The 13,943-nt window shown below is 39.6% G+C and overlaps 1 protein-coding gene across 6 annotated transcripts in view; it reads left to right on the forward strand.

Annotated features, from left to right (window-relative positions):
• ush2a (Usher syndrome 2A (autosomal recessive, mild)) overlaps positions 1–13,943 on the forward strand; it is a 223,142-nt gene that overhangs the window by 175,646 nt on the left and 33,553 nt on the right. For all 6 annotated transcript variants that reach the window (XM_086282620.1, XM_086282377.1, XM_086282304.1 and 3 more), the window contains 3 exons: positions 3,612–3,810; positions 11,181–11,288; positions 12,289–12,472. In XM_086282620.1, coding sequence (XP_086138746.1) covers positions 3,612–3,810; positions 11,181–11,288; positions 12,289–12,472 — 491 coding nt within the window. The remainder of the gene's footprint in view (positions 1–3,611; positions 3,811–11,180; positions 11,289–12,288; positions 12,473–13,943) is intronic.

A 13,943-nucleotide genomic window follows, 5' to 3' on the forward strand; every position in this document is an offset into this window, starting at 1 on the left:
ACAAGTTTCTACTTTTTAATATGAAAAAAGATGGGATGAATGACAAATATTCTTTTCATTTAGCCAAGTAGGTTTATTGCATAATCTGTAATCTCTGCTTCTTTGTATACCCTACACTGTTGATCAGTCATGTTGGGACATATTTTGACTGTATGTGAAGAATTAAACCATTAGTTATTAGCTGATAATTTAGCTTCTTGTTGGCTTTTTGATGTAATTTTATGTATTTGAATTTGTAAAGAGTGACACAAAAACTAACTTCTGAAACCAGATATCATTTATCCACTATCTGGATATTCGTTTCAAATGGGAACGCCCCCTAATGCTAAGTCAAAAGACAAGCCAGTTGTTTGATCTATCACTCCTTTCAGTGAACTATAAAAAATACAAATCAGTGATTATAAGCCAGATGTAATTAATAAGAAAAACTAGCATCACGGGTCACTTAGCTGCTTCCTGAAGGGATCCCACATTATCCATCTGTCTCATCAAGTCTGAGTGCTAATTTTTGTTTGCCAGTAAAGATATGTGACATTCACGGATTAAGTTTTCATTTTTTTTACATTCAAGGAAAATATTGGCAAACACTTGACTGAAGCACACTCTGACTGATACTACACCTCCCCTGCATCCTCCTTCTTCTCTGCTTACTTTGCTGTTTTGTTCTGCCTCTGTCTGTTTACATGTGTACACCTGCATGCACCTGTGTGTGTTTATCTGTGTGCACGCACTTGTGTGTCTCTTTAGTTGTAGTTGCTGTGCTCTAATTGCATAGCACTGTGTGGGACAGGTGGTGGAAGTGCTAGTGACAGTCTATTAAGGCAGGATATCCCTGTTGCCATTAGCAGCAGATTGCCCTGTGATTCTGTGGTCTCCGCATTCACTCAGCGTTCACATGAGCTCACAGATACTACACTACGAATGTACAATACAATGGTCACTCTTATTACTGTACTAAGAAGCAGTAATTTTTTAACTTGGCCTATTAACAGATTGTTTAGTGATTTGTTTTAGTATGGTAGCAGTGATCAGTAGTAAGACATTTTGCACATCCTTTATAATTATTGCATTTCCTACACATTGCATTGCTTGAACAGCTTCCAGTCGGATCCTCTGTCCTACTGGAACGCTAAAGGAAATGATTGGGGGAGTAAAGGCTCAGGATGGAAGCAATACTCTGGTGCTGCTGTAGTTCACTTAGTCAAGCAGGCAGCCCATATGCTGAAAGGCTGCAGGAGTCTGGGTTTGATTCTGCCCTGGGTCTGCCCCTCGTTTCCTCCCTACTTTTGTGTTTGCTCTCTGCTGTCTGTCCTCTCGAATAAAATCCAAGATCCAAAAAGAATTTGAGTTATATTCTAAAGGGAGATTTCTCTGGAAACAAGTTCATGTTCAAGTACAGTGGGGCAAAAAAGTATTTAGTCAGCCACCGATTGTGCAAGTTCCCCCACCTAAAATGATGACAGAGGTCAGTAATTTGCACCAGAGGTACACTTCAACTGTGAGAGACAGAATGCGGAAAAAAAATCCATGAATCCACATGGTAGGATTTGTAAAGAATTTATTCGTAAATCAGGGTGGAAAATAAGTATTTGGTCAATAACAAAAATACAACTCAATACTTTGTAACATAACCTTTGTTGGCAATAACAGAGGTCAAACGTTTACTATAGGTCTTTACTAGGTTTGCACACACAGTAGCTGGTATTTTGGCCCATTCCTCCATGCAGATCTTCTCGAGAGCAGTGATGTTTTGGGGCTGTCGCCGAGCAACACGGACTCCCGCCACAGATTTTCTATGGGGTTGAGGTCTGGAGACTGGCTAGGCCACTCCAGGACTTTCAAATGCTTCTTACGGAGCCACTCCTTTGTTGCCCGGGCGGTGTGTTTTGGATCATTGTCATGTTGGAAGACCCAGCCTCGTTTCATCTTCAAAGTTCTCACTGATGGAAGGAGGTTTTGGCTCAAAATCTCACGACACATGGCCCCATTCATTCTGTCCTTAACACGGATCAGTCGTCCTGTCCCCTTGGCAGAAAAACAGCCCCATAGCATGATGTTTCCACCCCCATGCTTCACAGTAGGTATGGTGTTCTTGGGATGCAACTCAGTATTCTTCTTCCTCCAAACACGACGAGTTGAGTTTATACCAAAAAGTTCTACTTTGGTTTCATCTGACCACATGACATTCTCCCAATCCTCTGCTGTATCATCCATGTGCTCTCTGGCAAACTTCAGACGGGCCTGGACATGCACTGGCTTCAGCAGCGGAACACGTCTGGCACTGCGGGATTTGATTCCCTGCCGTTGTAGTGTGTTACTGATGGTGACCTTTGTTACTTTGGTCCCAGCTCTCTGCAGGTCATTCACCAGGTCCCCCCGTGTGGTTCTGGGATCTTTGCTCACCGTTCTCATGATCATTTTGACCCCACGGGATGAGATCTTGCGTGGAGCCCCAGATCGAGGGAGATTATCAGTGGTCTTGTATGTCTTCCATTTTCTGATGATTGCTCCCACAGTTGATTTTTTCACACCAAGCTGCTTGCCTATTGTAGATTCACTCTTCCCAGTCTGGTGCAGGTCTACAATACTTTTCCTGGTGTCCTTCGAAAGCTCTTTGGTCTTGGCCATGGCGGAGTTTGGAGTCTGACTGTTTGAGGCTGTGGACAGGTGTCTTTTATACAGATGATGAGTTCAAACAGGTGCCATTCATACAGGTAACGAGTGGGGGACAGAAAAGCTTCTTACAGAAGACGTTACAGGTCTGTGAGAGCCAAAGATTTTCCATGTTTGAGGTGACCAAATACTTATTTTCCACCCTGATTTACGAATAAATTCTTTACAAATCCTACCATGTGGATTCATGGATTTTTTTCTCACATTCTGTCTCTCACAGTTGAAGTGTACCTCTGGTGCAAATTACTGACCTCTGTCATCATTTTAAGTGGGGGAACTTGCACAATCGGTGGCTGACTAAATACTTTTTTGCCCCACTGTAGTAACATTTTATTTTTTAAGTCTTTCTGTCAAAATTATTCAGTTTCACTATATAAATTATATTCTTTTATTGTACATGAGTTCATACCAGTAACAGTTCGCAGGAATCACTGCTCTTCCTACAGTATTGTTCAGATTTGAATGAAACCTAGTTGGGTCTTCAGTCAAACTGTGCTCAAGGTCAAGTTCACATTTGTCACTGGGGTCAGTAACCTGTAAATTGTGATGGATCTTGAACTGGATGACCTACTATGTCATTGATATTCTGGTTATTTTCTATAATGCAAGTTATGAATAATTTCTTTTTTGCAGTTTCATTTACAACACAGTAATTTGTGTCTGTCTATAAACATGCTAGTTTTCTTCATTTTTTCTTTATTTTTTTATTAAGTTGCTTGCTTAATGCATTTGTATATTAAAGATCTTCCTCTGTTATTAAAAGACTAAGAATCTTAGAAACAGGACCCTTTTTTGGTTGAAGTTGAAGTAAAATATTTCAAAATTGTTTTATATTTCAGCAACTTTTTCAGTTTTTCTTTCTTTGTGTTTTCTCTGGCTGTTTTTGTTTGTATGTTTCTGAACCTGTGTTTATGTGACGTGCATGTGTGTGTTTTTAGGTGGTGGCAGTAACAGTCCAGGGCGTCCCAGAGGACGTGCAACCTCCCGTGGTAACAGCTGTAAGCCCCTCCTCCCTCCACGTGAACTGGTCTGAACCTACTTTTCAAAATGGAAAAATACAGCAGTACCACCTGAACCAGACTGGTGTTGGAACTATATTCACGCACATCGATGGACCCAGAAATTTCATAGTGACTGGTAGGACATGGCGTATCCTTCTCCTCACTTTTCCTTACTTGTTCATACTCTCTTCCTGTTTTTTTTTCTTGTTACAGTCTTAATTGTACTTTCCTTTTTCTTCAGCTTTGTCCTCCATTGTCACGCTTCTTGTCCCTTCTTCTCTGTCGTGTGTTATTTTGCGTACCGGTTTGTAGAAGCTGTGTAATGACTGAATTTACACCTGATTGCTGCCACATGCTCTCTGTCCTAATGGCCTACACAAACAGAAACATACTGGCATGTATGCACATAAAAGAAAGAAAAATACACGATACATAGAAGCACAATCAAACACAACATGGTTAGAAAGATCACAACACAAGCTGAGGGTCACGTAATTTCACAGTTGAGAGAACAAGTGAATCCACAAACAATCAGATAAATCTACCAAAAGATTGACTCAATGGAAAAAGTCTCAAAAGGGAAAAACAGACATGTTGACTTACCTTCATACTACAGATTTGCACATGAATATGATGGTGTCAGGGCTGGGCGATGTGTGAGTCTTGTTTTATCTACTCCAAGGGGGAGCAGTGTTGTTGGCCTCCTGCCATGAGTTACAACACACATATACACACACACGCAAAATCAAACATCTGTATAAAACACTGTAAAGAAAACATTTACTGTCTCTTATAAAACAGATTATATTAGTGACAAAGGAAAATACAAATCGAATATCATCACTGTGGGTGTAGTAAAGTGTATTTTGGGACTGAAATAGCACTATCTGAAAAATGTTGAGTCTTTCAAAGCTGATTGCATTACCCCCTTTTAAATTTTTATGTATAGGAGTCAAGTGATGACATCTTTTGAAGCTGAATTTCTGTGGCATTTTCTCTTCACAGTTCTCTACTGTGCTCTGTGTTGGATTCAGACCAGGCATCAGCTTTGCCAGTAGCCAATAGACTATTCCCATGGTGCCTGTGGTTGGCTTGTATGGTCAGGAGTTGTGTGCATGTGTGTTTGTATGTGTAGGCACGAAGCAAAGCAAACAATGCCAAATAGAGATGGTAATGTGCTGTAATACTGTACCAGCCCCGTGTGCCAGTGTAAGCAACCAGCGTGTGTGTGTGTGTGAAATTCCCCTGTCCCCCAGTGAGACACTGGAAAACTTTCAGCCAAAATCACTACTGGGGCAGTCTTTTTCTCTCCTCCTTTATTCCTCTCTCTTTTTATCTCTGAACTTTGCAGCTCTCCTTTTGGAGCACATCCATTTTTTAGGAAGTCAGTGCAATTTACTGGAGTGTTTTTTTGTTTTGTTTTTTACAGCAGTTAGAAGATAAGATTAAAGATCTAAGAACTTTATTATTTGCAAAATAATCCTTATACACGACCACGAGTTGCTCAATAAATAGAAAATAGAGAATTACATGTAACTCAGTGGCTAGTACTTAGTGTGACCCTCATTTTCCCATCAAAAAACTGCCAGACTTCTTGAATAGATTTTACAAGAACCATTCCTCAGAGATTTTGGTGATTTAAGCTTTGTGACATGGCGCATGCTGAACAGCGTATACTGTGGTCCAAAAGGATGGATGTGGATGGAAATAGTTAACAGCAGTTCTCAGGTATGCTATGTCGCTTAAACTGTGCTCAGTTGGTATTAAGGGGCCCAAAATATCCTCCACAGTATTACACCATCAGCAGCAGCCTGAACACTTGATACAAGGCAGGCTTGATTTATGCTTTCATGTTTTCACCAGACCCCCACCAGACAACATCATCCTCTGTTGTCCAATTTTGAGTCCGTGTGAATTATAGTTTCCTGTCCTTAGCTGACAAGAGTGCCACCCGATGTGATCTTCTGCTGCTGTAGCCCACCTGCTTCAAGATTCAACATGTTGTGTGTTCAAAGATGCTCTTCTGCATACTTTGGCTGTGATGAGTGGTTGAGTTAGTGTTACCTTCCTGTTTGCTCTGTCTGACTATTCTCCTCCGACCTCTGGCATCAACACGACATTTTCACCCAGAGGACTGCCGCTGACTGGATATTTTCTCTTTTCGGATCATTCTCTGTAAAACCCTAGAGATGGTTGTGTGGGAAAATCCTAGAAATACTCAGATGAGCTAAAGTTATAACAGTAATTATTGCACATGAAAAAATAAAGTGGCCTGTTATAACGAGAAGGGGATATAACAGGGATAGTGAGATAAATGATATCCAGTGTTACAGATATCACTGACTCTTACAGAAGGAGGAGGAGCTGAACAAAGTGCTGGTCGCTGGTAGAAACAAACTCCTCCTTTCATATTACTCCACAGTGTGGTGTGCAGGGAATGAGATGTATTGTCTGTAATACTGAATAGTTTCCTCAGCATTGTCTCTCTGACATCTCCATCAAAAAATCTGAACAGAATCTAAACATTTTTCAGGCTACAAATAGCTTTAAAATAGTTTTCATGTATTTCTTCATATTTCAGGTTAACTTGTATATTTCATTTGGTATTATTATTATTATTATTATCTTTTTTATTATTATTATTCTTGTGTAAAGCTTTGAGTTTTGTTTTATTTTGTCCTTATTATCCTGTATGGACTAATCTTCAGCCAGTCATAAACAGACAGGCTTAAAATGTTTTACTTTGTAACTAAGCAAAAACTAATATAGAAAAAGCGAAACGGTGAGTTCAAGGAAGACTGAGGCAAAGATGTTCAACAGAAAAAAAAATTAACAGAAGACTGAAGAGAGAAAGGATCCGAGGAGTGACATGTTTTAAAATGGAGTGAAGGAGAAACAGAGGAAGGAGTGAAACAGATAAAAAGATGGATGGGCGAATCTAAGTGTTTTCAGTGAAATATGAACAGAAATAATTGCTGTGCTATTCCCTCATCCTTAATGTTTAATACGCTATTATTCATCTTCTCTGCATCTCACCACTGTCAGACAGACACTTCAGGATCTTTGTCACACACACGCTCACTGAAACCACAGAAACTGCTTTTTTTTTAGCTACAACACTTACGATTTTAAATCTTTTTTTATGCAGGATTGTAACTGGATCTGATGAATTCCTCAGACCAAAAATGGCCTCTCTTATTATTTTGGTATGAGAGGTGTACATTTATCAATGAAAGCTCAAATGAAAACTTCCATGTGAGCTTTTTTTAAAAAACAGTCAAGTTCAAATTCATTCCAGCTGCTTGTACCTGTTGCTTTTGAATTAAGATACAAAAATTCTGAGATGTATTTGTTGCCCAAAGCGTCACCCTTTTGGCTTAAAATACACATATATATATACATACATATATATCAGACATTTTAGGAATTTTTTGTTTGCTTGCAGAAAAATCTTCACCGTGATAAAGTGGAGCACTGAATAACAGCACCGTGAGTCTAATAAACCACTATGATGACAGAAATTAAAATTATAGAAAAAAAGCGACTTCCCCCATTTCTTGTTTATCCTTTTTTGCCACAGGAAAAGCAACAAACAGACTTGCATTAATGGCATCCAGAGCTGTTTTAAAAAGTGACACTTTATAGAGAGAATTAAGTACAACTGTACAAAGACACCCCATGTGAATCAATATTAAGTATTGCTATCATTAGCTCACAATGAATTATTGCCTGCAATTATATAGATTATGGCATTAATCATGTGTTTAATTGGTCTTTTGTAGGCTCGTTATTAATTCAGAACTGCAGGGAATAGAGTATGTTCTTTTATTTATTAATGCATTTTCCTCACAGTCCACTCTGTGACTGGTACGCGCTATAGGTACAAGTACGTAGACACCGAAGTACCTTTGTTTAAATGCCGAATATGTCTCAGAAGTCTCATTGTTATAGTATGCAGAAAGTGTTCGATCAAGCCATTTAGCAGCAACACACTATAACCTTCTCAAGAAGTTAAGAATAATTATATGAGGGAAATTGTGGAAAGATTCTTTTAGATACTGTTGATTTATTCAGATGCTGAGTGGCTCGATGCTGCTTCTCTGTTTTTCTTTTGTTGGTGTTTACTTAATAAAAGAAAGGCACAGTTAAGTAAAGTCAGAGTACTGACTCGGATCAAGAGACAAACCAATAATCAAAAAATAATCAAGCAAAATGAATGTATGTTTCAACATTCACTCTAAGCTATGTTAATTAATGCCAATAAAACTCCATGATGGAGTGTGTGTGTGTGTGTGTGTGTGTGTGTGTGTGTGTGTGTGTGTGTGTGTGTGTGTGTGTGTGTGTGTGTGTGTGTGTGTGTGTGTGTGTGTGTGTGTGTGTGTGTGTGACAGAGAGAGTGAGAACCTGATCTCACTGTTCCATCCCAGACGGTCTCTGCATTAGGGAGCCACAGACAGGAAGTCAAATTCTTAATTATTTAGGAGAGGTGTTATCAAAGCTCTCTTCTCTCCCTCCTCTCTTTTGCGCTCTCTTTTCTTTCATTCTCTGCATCAACTCTTTTTTCTTTCCCATGATAATTTGTTTTTCTTTCCAGTCTCAAGTTTTGTTGTACCACCACGCTCTCTCTCTTTTTCTCTCTTTAAATTCCTTCTCAGCCGTCCTTGCATTTCTTTCTTCTGCGATTTTCCTGTTTGGTTTTTCCACTTTCTCTGCATCTACTCTTTCACTTTTCAATCCCCACCACCCCCGCTCTCTCAGTCTCTCTCTTTCTCTCTGTATCAGGTGACAGGCATGGTATTGCGGCCTGCGCCCATCATCCTATCATATTCTCTAATGCAAACAGAGAATGGCAACCTGTCAATAAAATGCCGTTTTCAATCAGTTATTTTTACTGCAACACACACACCCAACAGCAGTCTCACATTTGTGTCACTTGTTTGCTCTCTTTCACACGTCCAGTCTCTCTCCTTGACATTTTGCTCGAACACCAACTCTCTATCTTACTTCCAGCGTCTCTTAGTCTGCGTTTCCCTCAAACACAAACACCCAGTGTGTCCAACTCTTACGACGACAGGAACAACTCTTTGTCAGTGAGCCGCTGGCTTCTCGCATCCAGACCCCCTCCACCTGTTTTTCACTTCCTAGTGATCACTGCTATAATGATTGAAGCTTCCTCTGTCTTTCCATAATCAAGCACTCGAGCGCATGCATGGCTACACACACATGCATACAAGTATGCGCACACACCAGTATGCGCAGACATGGCATCGTTTCTCCAGCAGATCAACACTGCCCTCTTCAGGACCAGAGTTATAGCTAATTTAAAACATAGCAAGAAACATCAAAGGGGTTCTTCTTTAGGTTTAAATGTATGTGCACATGCAAATCTATGAAATGACAAGTGCATCTGCACTTATTTTTGCCTTATATAGAAAATGGAAGAAGGAACAAGAGAGTCAAGTGATGCTAGACTTTGTAATTGTTTACGTTCAAGGGTGGAATTGATTCATTCGTTTTCACAAGCACGTTCTCCGATCACTCCACACTCCTTCATGGCACGATAATAGGCTGTAATTAATAGGCAAAACTTGAGAATTCTGATGAACTTGTGAGACATTTTGTTACCTCTGAAGCCAACACCACGCCAACAGAAAGTTCTCTCCTCATGGTCTGCCGTAAATTGTTACAATTTTTAGCTCATGTAGGCAGACCGCATCTGTTTGTGTGTGAAAAAATGTAGCAAAAGGTTACCGTTTTTTTTTCAGCGTTGCGACAAATGACATCATTGGCACCGTAGATATCATTTACTATGGTAGAGTGCACACATGCAGATACACACGCTTAGTTGCACAGTTAAATAGTGTAACAGAACCTTACGCTTCGGCCCTGGTTCTTTCGTATGGCTGGCAGATTTCCTTTATTTAACCCAAACACAGGGCAACATTGCGAGAACATTGGCACACAGACACATTGATTAGAGCTTGGGTTAAGCGTGGCAGGCTGCGAAGCATGTTAAGCAGGGTAAGTAGTAGAAAGAGACGTGAGGAAGACGCGGTGAAGGCTTCCACTGTGTGTGTGTGTGTGTGTGTGTGTGTGTGTGTGTGTGTGTGTGTGTGTGTGTGTGTGTGTGTGTGTGTTGGTGCACATTTTCTTTTCTGTATGTAGTCAACACTGGGTGGGTATTGTATTGTAATGCATACAGCAGCTGGGATACACAGTAAGGTTTCTCTTTCTTTCTCTCACCCTCCAAATATACACAGTTGGAGACAGATTTTGATTATCAACAAAATCACAACAAAAAGATGTTTATTTAAACATTATTTCTACTAAATTACAGATTTAATCTTTGTGTAGTTTAATTGTAATATCTGCATCATTAGTTTATAGAGTTGTCTTTGAACTTTCGTATTAATCATACACATATCGCTCCTTTTACTACAAGAAATTTTAAATCTTTCCATGGAAAAAGTTATGATTCGGTTATTTCTGACTCTAAATGCATTTGTAATATTGTAATAAATGGGATTACTAAATAAATTGTATAGATGTTTATTACTATAAAAACACTTTTAATGACAAATGATATTAAATCAATTCTTCCTCACCTAAAATAACGTGCAAATAAAGAATTCAGCACACTACATTATGCAGTCATCCTTTTGAAATAAAGTCATTTTAGTTCTTTCATTTTCCTTTGGATTTGATTTGCAAGCTGTTGTATGCTGTCAGCTAAGTGAATGACCATAAAACATCCAGTCAACCCCCAATGTCAACACTTAGGATTTGCATTCATCCTCACACTCGCACCTTACATCAGCAATCAGGCAGGAAATATATCTGAAGGAAAAACAGGTTTCCAAAGAGTAGGAAAAAGAACTTTGTTTAGGTACGTGGAGGATTTTTACATTTGCTTCTACTTTTTAAATCCTATTATAAAAGCTGATTTCCTGTGGTTGCAGCTAAAGGACCACTCAGTCGCGATGTGATTTCTTTTAGACTGCATAGCAGGTGCCTATAAATAAATCATGTCTGGACACAGTAGCCTAAACGCATACAGAGGTATCATAATTATCATAGATCAAAAGCTGATGACATTACAGCGTTGGGCCGGTCCTATCCCGTGTCAGTTCCGCAGCTTCCCATCTTTACGTTGTTTCATTATTGAGTTATGGCATGCATAATTTAACACCGACAGATATGGATCCAGCCATTGAGAGAGTGTGGAAAGAACAGAGGGAGAGAGAGGGAGAAAAAACAGTCAGGAAGAAAATGAGTGATATCATCTGAGCAAGCATTCCCTTTTTTCTTTCCCTGTTCCATTCTCCCTGTTTTCCAGTTTACTGTTTCCCTTCTTACCCACTTTATCCCTCTCAGTTTATATTTGTGGATTTCATTTTTTGTTGCAAATGTGCAGTTTATTAAAATGGGAAAATGTTTAAAAATGTGGACATGGGTTTACTAAGGCATTGATTTTAGCACATGCTCACACATATCTGTGTGTTACAGGTTTGCAGCCATACACAGAGTATAGTTTTGTGCTTGTGGCCTGTACGTCTGTGGGATGTGGAGCCAGCTTACCATCCACAGGATGCACCCTGCAAGCCAAGCCTGCTGGTATACGCACACGCGTGTGCACACACACACACACACACACACACACACACACACAAATCCTCTAGTATTTCAAATGTATTTTTCAAATGTATGTCTAATTTACAACCCAATGGTTGGATATTTTTTGTTGTTTGACACAGAACAATATCACAGCTTGTTATAATTTTAATAAATACTGAAATGAAGTATGTCTGACTTTTAGTATTTTTGTTTTTACAGTGTACCTTGTCTCTTTTTGATTTCTTCTTTACATCTATGCTCTTTTTTCTGCTCTGATTTCTGCATCTAATTAGTTGTCCCCTGTGCTTCCTCACTGTGCAGTATTTCGTAAACCCTTTAGCTTTTGGCTTTTTCATTGTATCAAGTGTGGACACTTTATATCGTTGAAGTTTGTTGTTGTTGTTTATTTGATTTTTTTTTTTTTTTTTTGATTCTTGATTCTTCTTGAAATGCATTGCACATCTCTTCTCTTAGATTTCCTGCTATTTCTTTTCTATTTAAATAGGATTTTTTTCTCTTTTCTGCACTTTTTAAGCTATTGTTTGTTGTACATTTGTCCAGTCTCCTTATTTCTTTTATTTGGAGCTACTATTTCTTGTTTTTTGGGCTCACATTTCCTTGCACTTATGCTTGTGTCTCATTCTTACGTAGTCTTTCATCATCTTAAATATACCAATCTTGGTAGTTGGACTGAATATATGGACAAAATATTTAAGCTGATAAAAAACTAGATTTTGAACCATCAGTGTTGCTCATTTTAAGTCGTGAAATTATAATTTGATCATATATATTGTGCATAGCATTTCAGTGCTTTACTTGTTAAACAAACAGTGCCCTTAGTTAACGAACAATAAGCTTTAATAAACAGCCTGGTTTCTCTACACAAAGTGATGCTATTTACTTTTTTGGAACAGAAGTAGGACTGCTGACTAATTATAGATGCAAATTAATTATTTAAGGAGGCTCTCATTTGTTCTTCTTTTCTTTTTTTATACTCCAGGTGTGTGGTCGAAGCGCAGACACCTAGTAATAAACACATCTGCAGTGGAGCTGTACTGGGATGAGCCATCCCAACCTAATGGACACATCTCCCAGTACAGGCTGAACAGAGACAGTCAAACTATTTTTACCGGAGACCACCGTGACCGGAATTTTACGGACACTGGACTCTTGCCAAATCGCAGGTAAAGAGGATGAACTCGCGCTCATTTATACATGCAGGAATATAAAAACGTGTGTCCATGTAGACGTCACACATACAAAAACACTTGACATGCAGCTTCACAATTAATCATCACCGCGTTTGTGTCTTTATACGTGGATCACCCTAATTTAAAAGCATTCCTATCGCCCAATCCACGCCTCTCTCAGGACTGCACTCTGCACATGTCTGTTTGTGTCATTTAATGAGCAAATATTTGACATGCCAATGACTGATGCAAACATTGCCACGCACACAAATTAAAATCACGAATCAGATCTGGCTTTTGTTTGCAGACAGCAGTGAAGCGTTGATTTTGTTTATCTGTTTATTTTCATTTAACCTTTATTAATCCATGTCTTTTTTCCAGTGCGGATGTTCTGTTTTAAATATGGGAACGATACCTTCCACTCCCTATTATTTTGACTCTCCTGTTTCTCCTCGAGCTTCTCTCTCCCAAGACAATTTCTCCTTACCCCAAATAGAATTCCTGGGATAACACCCTGCAGTACTCCAATCTCCTCTATGTGTGAGTGAAAGAGAAAGAAGAGCGAAAGAAGATAGCACTGTATGTGTGTGTGACGTTTAATTTTCCTTAATTCCAGATAGTCTGCCAGGAGGCATACCTGCTCCGACCCTTCGCTTCTCATCGCTTGTCTCGCTTCTGATTCCTTTCTCTTCCTTCTCACCCTCCCTCCCCTCCTATCCTTTCCTTCTTACCTCATTCCCTTCCTCTTCCCCTTCTTTTCCCAATTTAGCCCTGCGCCAAGAATTACACAGGGAGCACCGGCCCCATTATCCAGACAGACTTGTGTGTGCATGTGCAAGTGCGCACGCTCACATGACTTTGTGTGTGTGCGTGTGTACGTGCGTGAGACTGCTCAAAGTGGCCATTGATTATTTATGACAATGTTGATTAGCTGTCACTTTGCTTCAGCAGCCCAGGAAGTGTCTAAGATGACGAGAGAATTAACCTATTCCCTCTGGCTGGCCCCGCAGGACACACTCACACACACACACACACACACACACACACACACACACACACACACACACACACACACACACACACACACACACACACAGAACCAGATTCACAGCCAAACAGATGCAAATGCCTCACTGACCGATTACCTTCTCCACACACACACAATTTTACTTTTGATATCCCAAGGCGCTGTTTACATTTAAGTAAATATCTTCCAGTGATGAAGTGTTTAACTTCATTCTCCCACTGAAACCTTATGCCATCATAAAATTCTCCCTCTCCATCACTCTCAGTCTCTTCTTCACTCTCTTCCTCTCAGGATTTCTGTCCCTCTGTCTTTCTATCTCTCCTTGACATAGTCGGTGTGTCTCAGTGAGCCACATTTATTTATGTTTTGTGTGTGTGTGTGTGCATCTGTGAGAGTAACATATGAGTAGTTTTAATACCTTTTCCTGAGTGCGTTCTA

The sequence above is a fragment of the Aulonocara sp. 'chitande type north' Nkhata Bay genome, linkage group LG1, assembly GCF_057382095.1.
Source record: "Aulonocara sp. 'chitande type north' Nkhata Bay isolate Kocher_YH1m ecotype deep benthic linkage group LG1, A_spYH_male_GT1.1, whole genome shotgun sequence".
NCBI lineage: Eukaryota > Metazoa > Chordata > Actinopteri > Cichliformes > Cichlidae > Aulonocara > Aulonocara sp. 'chitande type north' Nkhata Bay.